Source organism: Theropithecus gelada, unplaced genomic scaffold, assembly GCF_003255815.1.
Source record: "Theropithecus gelada isolate Dixy unplaced genomic scaffold, Tgel_1.0 HiC_scaffold_16165, whole genome shotgun sequence".
NCBI lineage: Eukaryota > Metazoa > Chordata > Mammalia > Primates > Cercopithecidae > Theropithecus > Theropithecus gelada.
In genome coordinates this window covers 1-9,006 of record NW_020257952.1, presented here as the reverse complement: position 1 = coordinate 9,006, position 9,006 = coordinate 1, and the positions used below count along the sequence as shown (strand labels likewise).

The 9,006-nt window shown below is 51.7% G+C and overlaps 1 protein-coding gene across 1 annotated transcript; it reads left to right on the top strand.

The window, feature by feature from the left end:
* The first annotated feature begins 263 nt into the window (after nucleotides 1-263).
* LOC112617404 (ATP-dependent 6-phosphofructokinase, platelet type-like) lies at nucleotides 264-6,794 on the top strand. The gene is made up of 3 exons (XM_025374172.1): nucleotides 264-395; nucleotides 4,814-4,975; nucleotides 6,729-6,794. Exons 1-3 carry the CDS (start codon nucleotides 264-266, stop codon nucleotides 6,792-6,794), a joined length of 360 nt encoding a protein of 119 aa, XP_025229957.1.
* Nucleotides 6,795-9,006: the final 2,212 nt, after the last annotated feature.

Here is a 9,006-nt window from a genome sequence, read left to right as displayed (position 1 = left end):
CTGCCTGCAGGCATCCCCTTTCATGAGGACCTGGGCTGTGCCCAGGCAGTCCCCTGTGTCGCTAAGGCCTGTCCTGCTCCCACATGACCTCCAGAGCTCCCCTTGGTCCCCTGACCCACATGAACCGGCTTCCCCTGATGACTCAGGTCCCTCCTGTCCCTTCCTGGACCTCAGCGGAGGCCCTGGGGCTGGCAGGTGAGCACCCAGCACCCCCGCTAACCGCTTGGCCCTGCTGCTTCAGGCTTACAAGAGTGCGTGCGGACATGGCCGAGGCGCGAGGCCGCCACCGGGAGCTTTGCATCCCCCTGTGTGTGGTGCCGGCCACGATTAACAACAATGTCCCGGGCACAAAAATAAGCCTGGGCACCGACACTGGCCTGACTGCTGTTGTCCAGGTAAGAGAACCCCGTTTCCTCCCGTTGCTTTATTTTATTTTAGCAATTTGTTTCTTCTGTGCTAAGAATGAGCCAGATTTATTTATTACTTTCCCCCCCCCCCCCACCCACCCTTTGTTAGCTTGGCTTTATGTCGGTCACACTGGCCAGAACAGGGTAAATTTTTTAGCTTCTCTGCCTTAGGGAGAACCTGTCTTTATTGATTAAAAATGAGATGATATAGCCAGTCCTTGGGGTCGTGTTTCTATCCCACCTAGACTAGGGGAGTTTTGAGCACCATTTCTCTGGAGCCGGCCTCTCCTGCCTGCGTTGAGTAGCGAGGCTGCAGGGCCAGCTGTGGGAGCCTGCAGGAAGGGGTTTGAGTGCCTGGTACGTACGAGATATGGGACAGAGCTATGACCACTGGGGGCAGCTGCCTGGAACCACAGCCTTCCTGGTGAGATGAGAGGTTCTTTAGAGAGCCGAGATCATGCCCTCCTGGGCAGGCAGTTTCACCAACATGTGCTTTGGGAGGAGTGGATTCTGCTGGTTCTGGGCGTGGTGCTGACACTTGCATGGTGGCCCCTCAGGTCCCTGATAAGCTGAGCAACCTCTATGATCATGAGCTGGACATGAGGACCTGTGGTAGTTCCACAGGCCTTTGCTGCAGAGAGGGTCCTCACTCAGCTGCAGACGGGACGGTGGCCACCTTGGCACGTGGGGTCATGTCAGTGGATTGGCTGCCGGGTGTCTCCTGGAGAGCAGCCGCTGGCCTTTAGCTTAGATGTTCACGTCCGAACCAGCTCCGGAGTTTGCGGTGAAAACTCCCAGCCCTGTTGGACACTCCTTAGTTCAGCTTGGCACAGAACCTCGGAAAACAGTAGTTCTGTTCCGGGTTCTTCCTTCAGAACTGAGTTCCAGTGCAGGGAAGGGAGTAGAGGGGTCATGAGGTCGACTGCAGCCTCCTGTGCCTCCCACTCGAGTTGAGGGCCATCTCTCTCCTGGGCTTCTCCCTGTTGCGTTCCCTGGTGCTGTGCTGGCCTGGCAGAGGCTGGCCTTGGCTCGTTCCCTGGAATTCCTTGGGCCCCCGCGCTTGACCCCTGTTCACTGAATGCCATTAGGGTCCAGCCATCGCTGGCTTCACTCTCCTTTAGCACCTTGTAGATGTCCACACATGCTTCCACCCTCGCACCCGGCACGCAGCGCAGCACTACCCCGGCCAGCGGCTGTGCTTTCCTGCAGGTCCCTTGCTGTAGCAGGGATGGGAGCCCCACCCCCTGACCCTTCTGGCCACCGACTTCAGCAGAGGCTCGACTGCCATGAGGGATACCAGTCATGGGAAAACTGGCCTCCCTGCAGATTCACAGAGCAAGGTGGTTCTCACAGAGAAGTCAGTGCCTTTTTTCTGTCTTAACACTGTAGCAAACGCCACCTTATCTTTCACCACCAATTTATGTTTCTTAACACCCATGGAGCAAAGTGCTGGTGATGTTTCAACTGTAGCCTGGGGCTCCTGCTCCCATGGGACTCCTTGGGGAATTTCCTAGCAGGATCGTGTGTGTGCCCTTACAGGGGGTTGTGTCTGCTGGGCACATCCCATTGTGAGACAAGAATGGCTGAGGTCACAGGCTCTGCCTGACGAGTGCCACTCACAACTGCTGTCCACGCAGGGCCATGCTTGGGATTGGCCGCCTCCTTGTCAGTGCTACTTCGACTAATTGCCTGAGGCATGGCCAGAGTGACTTGCTATTTTTAGAAGCTAATTCAGGCTTCAGATGCCATCTAGGTAATGAGGAGAGAGTTCAGGAAAGCTGTATCTAGGCTCCAGCAAAGGCAGACAGTTCCGCCCCAGCTGTCACTGCGTTTACACTCAGAGGAGCACACGGTTGGGGGCATGGCTCAGCTGTCAGGGCTCCACTGTTCCACACACCCACAGCGGCAGCCTGGCGGGACCAGAACTCAGACACGTTCAGGCACAAATCAGCCTCTTGGGAGAGCTGCTTTGCCTGCGGAATTCTTTTGCCATTAAGCAGTTGATGTCATTCTTTGAACGAGTGACAGTAATTCCCCACCTCAGGGTGGGCTGCGGGGGAGATTCAGTTGGAGAAATAATCTATGAGGCTTTGTGCCTCTGGGGGTCCTGATGCCCCACCCATATTTTCCTTCCCGTGTCTGGGATTCTCTAAGACAAAGGGAAAGTCTGAAAGCCTTACAGCATTTTAAGTCTTAGATCACAATGAGAGAGAGACCCAGTACAGGTGGAAGAGTGAAACCCTCAGAATTATGCACTGGCCCTTCAAGAAGGCAGTTGCAGGTTCTTTGGACCCTTGACGGGTTTCTGTCCTCTGTCCTCCCTAAGCACAAAGACAGTAATTCTTCCCATTGCCTGTTTTCCCATCTCGGCTTTTACACACTGCAAAGTGGCCCTCTAACTAGAGCCCATGTTCAGTTTTGAATACATCAAGCAATTATTTTGGGATGAAAAGAATCTGCCAAAGAAATGAAGTATAGGTTGGAATGGTTTAATCAAGCCTGTGTTTATTACACAAAATGTGCTTTTAAATTTCATCCAAAGTACTCAAGTGAAAATTTCCCAGTGGGTGTTAAACTTTGGTGCACAGACTCTTGTGTGGCTCCCAGTCTCAAGTCCACATTCCCACTTTGTGCTTTTACTCTTGGCTGAGTCCCATGGAGGCCTGTTAGGGAATCCTGCAAGATCAGCCCTTGACCCGGACGGACAGACGGACAGCTGGCTGGCTGGGGAATACTGTGCTTGTGTCATTCAGAGACAAGCATTTCTTGAGCGCCTGCTGTAGGGGCTTGGCCGGGTCCTGCTGATGGTGCAGTGGTGTAAGCCCAGCCCACAGTTCTTGCCCTCATGGAATGTGCAGCCTAGTGAGGACTGCAAGTCACATAACCACGAGGTAACTGCAGGGAGAGACACCGGGGTGATTTCTATGAAGAGAGGACATGGAGTGTCCCGAGAGCCCCTGACAGAGGGAACTTTGCGGTCTTAGAAACCAAGTGACGTTTTCCTAAGGAAATGACATTTCCCTCTGGGTCAGAGCTGAGGAAGGTGCCTGTGTGTATCCCGTGGCCGCTGTGACCCTGACCACACACCTGGGGCTGGAAAATAATCGTCACTCTCCCACAGCTCTGGAGGGCGGGAGCCATGGGCTGAGGCCAGAGTGTGTGCTCCAGGAGAGTCCCTCGTGGCCCATTCAGGTGCCCAGAGCCCCGGGCCTTGCACGCCTTGTTCCCTGGCACCGCCTCCTCCCATGTGGGTGTGCAGCATCCTGCTCCAGGGCCTCTGCACCCCTCATCTGCCGATGCAGGTGGTGGCACTTAGGGTCCACCTGGGTAGTCCTCAGGATTCACCTTTATCACCGCATGAGGGAACATTCCCAGGTTCCAGGGATTAGGACCGGGATTCCTTTGGGGGCTGCTCTCCCGCCCACCACTGTGCCTGAATGTGATGCACATAGCGGCCAGCATATGCAGAGGACCTGGGGTGGCTGGAGCTAGAGCCGGACCTGGTGTCAGAAGTGGGCGGGGTCAGGGATTCCCGAGAAAGGCTTGACGTGTACTTGAAGTGAGCAAAGGGTTTTGAATGAACCAAGAACCGGATCAGATTTATGCTTTTTATATAGATGGGTCTCCAGTCTGTGTGAACAGATTGGAGGGGGCCAGGGTGGGAGCTGAGGCCCAGGCAGAGGCTTTGCAGAGTGCCAGGAGAGGGCGCTGTAGCCCGGACTGAAGTGTGGGTGGGAGGGCGGCAGATGCATTTCTCTGCTGTTTTTCTCCCTGCTGAGCTTGGGTCCTCGTGGAGGGCGGATGGCAGACATTTCACTCTGGGACCTGATGCCTATGCATCCGAAAGACTTCCCCAGGCGCCTGGGTGTAAGAACCACCGTCTGCCTTTGAGTAGAGTTTCTATAAATGTAACATTCACCGATGGATGGAAGACGGCCACAACTCTAAAATCACAGGGAGCTTTTCAGAAGAAAATAGAATAGCACAGCTGTTCCCATGGACTAAGCTGGCAGGTGACAGCCCCCTAACTTCTCAGCTCACACCTAATGGTGTCTGGTGAAAGCTGCTTCAGCAGGGATAGTCGGAGAGCAGCATGGAGTGAGCTGGCTTGTAGGGTCGTCTTTTCAGTTTCCTTCTATGGGGCCTGGGAGAAGGGAGTGGCAGATGGCCAGGTCCCCACCACAGGTCATCGAGGTCACCTCCAGGTGGCTGGGGGGGGGGGGCATGTTCACACCCACTCTGAGGGCACATCCCAGCTGCTGCACACCCTTCACCCCTGTGCGATGCTGGGACCGCATGCTCAGGCACCTTGTGAGGCCTTGCTACCCTCACTGGTGGGGGAGCTCTGGGATGATGGATGCACCCTGGCCCTGGGCTGGAGTGACTGATCTCTTCTCTGTGACAAGACCTGCGACCGCTTCAAGCAGTCCGCCAGTGGAACCAAGCGGCGCGTGTTCATCAAGACCATGGGCGGCTACTGTGGCTACCTGGCCAACATGGGGGGGCTCACGGCTGGAGCTAATGCCACATACATTTTTGAAAAGCCCTTTGACATCGGGGATCTGCAGGTATGTGATGGGGCTGGCCTCGGGGGACCGTCCCCTCAGGATCCTCTCGGTGCTGCGGAGCGAATCATCATGTCTAGGGTGGTTTGCTTTTCGAGGGGGCATGGAGACGGAGGTGCTACAGAACACACCATGCTTTATGCCCTTCGCATCGCCCAGGTGCCTCTCCCGAGTGTCAGGTGATGGCGGACGTGCCTGGTTGAGGACACCTTTTGGTCTCTTGTGTGAAACACAAGCTTGTTATTTTGATGTAGTCTGTTGTGTACTTAATGTTTTCTCACTTCTGTCACAAACGATTTCAGTGCCTCTGCTGACAGTCACCACCCACGTCTGCGACTGGCTCTGGAGCTTGCTGCAGCTTCTTTTAAATCTTGAGGCCTCTGATGCTGCGTCTGCCTCTAAACTGACACAGACACAGACACGGCCGTGGTTTCTTGGCATCTGTGGCTGTTTTAGGGAAGGGTATCACCGACCCCGGGGTCTGCCTCTGCTTTGACGGCACGGCAGAATCCAGGCCCTGGACCCTGCAGTGTTCAAAGTTGCTAAACTCCATGTAGGATGACAGGCCTTGGCAGATAAAGTGCAACTTGAACAATTGTCTTTATATAGTTATATAAATAAATGTGTTATATATTGCTCTGTCACCCAGGCTGGAGCACAGTGGCACTATCTCGGCTCACTACAACCTCCGACTCCCAGGTTCAAGCCATTCTCCTGCCTCAGCCTCCTGAGTAGTTGGGATTACAGGCGCATGCCACCATGCCCACCTGATTTTTGTATTTTTAATAGAGATGGGGTTTCACCATGTTGGTCAGGCTGGTCTTGAACTCCTGACCTCGTGATCTGCCCACCTTGGCCTTCCAAAGTGCTGGGATTACAGGCGTGAGCCATCATGCCCGGCACCATTGTCTTTTAAAAAGTTAGGATGTTACTTGCTTCTGAGCCAAATAGATCAAGTAAAAAGGGCCTTGGTGGTGTCACTATGTGACATGTGAATCATGAATTTCTTCACTGTGTCAAAGTAAATACTTGTGAAGTCATTCACTGAATCGCAGTGTTTGTCAGCAGTGGGTCCCGTAAGATAATTGAGCTGCCCAAAACAGGTATACTGTTATCTTTTATAAAAAGATTATATATATATATATATATATATACACACACACACACACACACACACACACATATATATATATAATTTTTTTTTTTTTTTTTGATGGAGTCTTGCTCTGTTGCCCAGGCTGGAGTGTAGTGGCCGGATTTCAGCTCACTGCAAGCTCCGCCTCCCGGGTTTACGTCATTCTCCTGCCTCAGCCTCCCGAGTAGCTGGGACTATAGGCGTCTGCCACCTTGCCCGGCTAGTTTTTTGTATTTTTTAGTAGAGACGGGGTTTCGCTCTTTTCCTCTGAGAGCGCCGAGAGAACGTCATGAGAATAAATAAGGAGCAATAGAACCGTGAATGAGCGCTAGGCCAATCACGGAATTATCGTCTTCAGAGGGACCCTGTTGATTCTGGAAGGCGTTTCTAGTGGCTGCCGTGAGGGCTGCTCACGTTCCCTGCGCTCAGCATTCATCACTGCAGACGTGCTCTCCCCCTGCCTGGGGGGAGGCTCCCCGAGACCCGAGCCATGAGAGCTTGCAACCTCCTTGGCCACGCTCACTGCCATGCTTGGTTGGCACTTCGCACCCTGCAGGGCCTGGCACACAGTAGGTGCTTAGCAGAAGTTTTTTGTCTGATTAACAAAATACTCTTTTCCAGTCCAATGTGGAGCACTTGATGGAGAAAATGAAGACCACCATCCATAGGGGCCTTGTGCTCAGGTGAGTGAGAGACCAGGGCTGATATGACGGTCACTGTCACACTGCGGTTCTTAGATTCTGGTCTGTGACTTTGGGCTGGCTGAGTGGTCATTTCTTTGCCGCTGGAGTGCACTACACACTGAGCAGATGCAGAACAGAGTCGTGGTGTGTTGCTCTAAAGACTTGGCTGCATTTAGACAACTAAAACTTTTGCTTTATAGTCTTACTCTTTTAGATATCTCGCAATCATTTCTCTAATTAGCACCTGATGTTTATGAAGGAATGAAGGAAATACAGTCATCCCTCTTGGCCTCAGGGAATGTGTCCCAAGACTCCAGTGGGTACCTGAACCTGGGGATAGTACCCGCCCCCTGTATAAATGAGGGGGTGGGTGCTGATAACCATCTGATAACCAACGCGGCTACTGAGTGACTCAGGGGCAGGAAGCACAGACATCATGGAGACGTTAGGGCACAGGGATGATTCGCGTTCTGGGTGGGACAGAGCAAGACAGCACAAGATTTCATCACTCCCTGTTAGCTGGGCTTAGGTGAAATCGACATCCTGTGTCGGTTTGTTGTGTCGCATATGTTGTCACTATACAACAAAATGATCTGGAGTATATGCATACTCCCAGTTAGCTGGGAGACTTTTTTTTTTTTTTTTTTTTTGAGACAGAGTCTTGCTCTGTTGCCCAGGCTGGAGTAGAGTGGTGCAATCTTGGCTCACTGCAACCTCCACCTTCCAGGTTCAAGAGATTTTCCTGCCTCAGCCTTCTGAGTAGATGGCAGTACAGGTGCCCACCACCACGTCCAACTAATTTTTGTATTTTCAGTAGAGATGGAGTTTCACCACGTTGGCCAGGCTGGTCTCAAACTCCTGACCTCAGGTGATTCGCCCACCTCAGCCTCCCAAGGTGGTGGGATTACAGGTGTGATCCCCACCGTGCCCAGCCAAAACATCTAAACTCTTAAGTCATGCCAAACATCAGCAGCTTTAGGCTTCTTTTGTTGGTGAGGTTTGAGTAATGGGGATTCTAAGGGAACTGTCAGCTTTCATGAAAACAGTGACACCCCCCCCATTACTTGGAAATGCTTATTCAAACTAAACACTGCATCAGGTTAAAAACTGGAGCTTCTCAAGATTTAAAATGGATTATCAGACATGTAATATACTTGACACTCACCCCCAAATCAGAACCACCTGTAATGAGCTGCATGCAGGCACAAGCGTGAGCCTGGGACACAGCAGTCCAGGATTCCTAACTCACACACTCTTTCCTCACCACCTCGTATTCTTTATACTTTTAAACCAGAGCCCATGAATTTATTTCAGAGAGCTCATGAATCCCCTGAAATGATTATGAAATAGTAGGCGTCTGTGTGATTTTGTTAAAGAATCCACAACGGTTATCAGATTCTTAAGGCTGCGACCCATCCCCACCCCAGATGAGTTTATGAAATCCTGATTGAAGATTTTAAAATATTAGAGATTGTTAGTTGACTCGTTCCATTTATTAAAATCCTCCTCTTACTGGGCAGGGGGAACACTTGATACTTTTGCTTAACAGGCTGAGTTCAGGCTACAGGAATCACAGATTTTGTTTTGTTCTCTTCCAGCTATCCCTAAAGACCTAGAAACAAAAACATGAATTCTGTGAAATAGAAATCGTCATTTCTATTTCACAGCAAAATGTTACTGTATAACTGATATTTCATATGACTCTAACTACCAACAGGGTGGGGCACGCTCTCCATTTAATAGAAACTTTGGAACCAAAATCTCTGCCAGAGCTATGGAGTGGATCACTGCGAAACTCAAGGAGGCCCAGGGCAGAGGTAAGGGGTCTGGGGAGGGAGGCCGTCTGCCTTGGTGAAAGTGCTGTCCTATCGGGGAGAAGTAGGGTGCTGGTTCCTTCTTCAGTTCAGTACTGAGCTGCGTGTGATGTTCTAACTCCTGCTGGTCTCTGAGCATTGCTATTTAACCAACCTTGGATTCCTGGGATAAGCTCAGCTTGGGCGTGCGTGACATGTTCTCTTTTATCACTGCTAGATTCAACCTGAAGTTCTTTTGTGCAGGCTTTTTGCTCTGGAGACCCTGAGTGTCAGCCCTCATTTTCCCTCACAGTTTAAGTGGGGCCTTCTAGTTTTTGGATGTTTGGTAGGACAAGCTCCTTGTGGCTCCATCCATCAGAACTTCCAGTTTTGAGGAAGATTTGGCTGCTGAATGAATTGTTC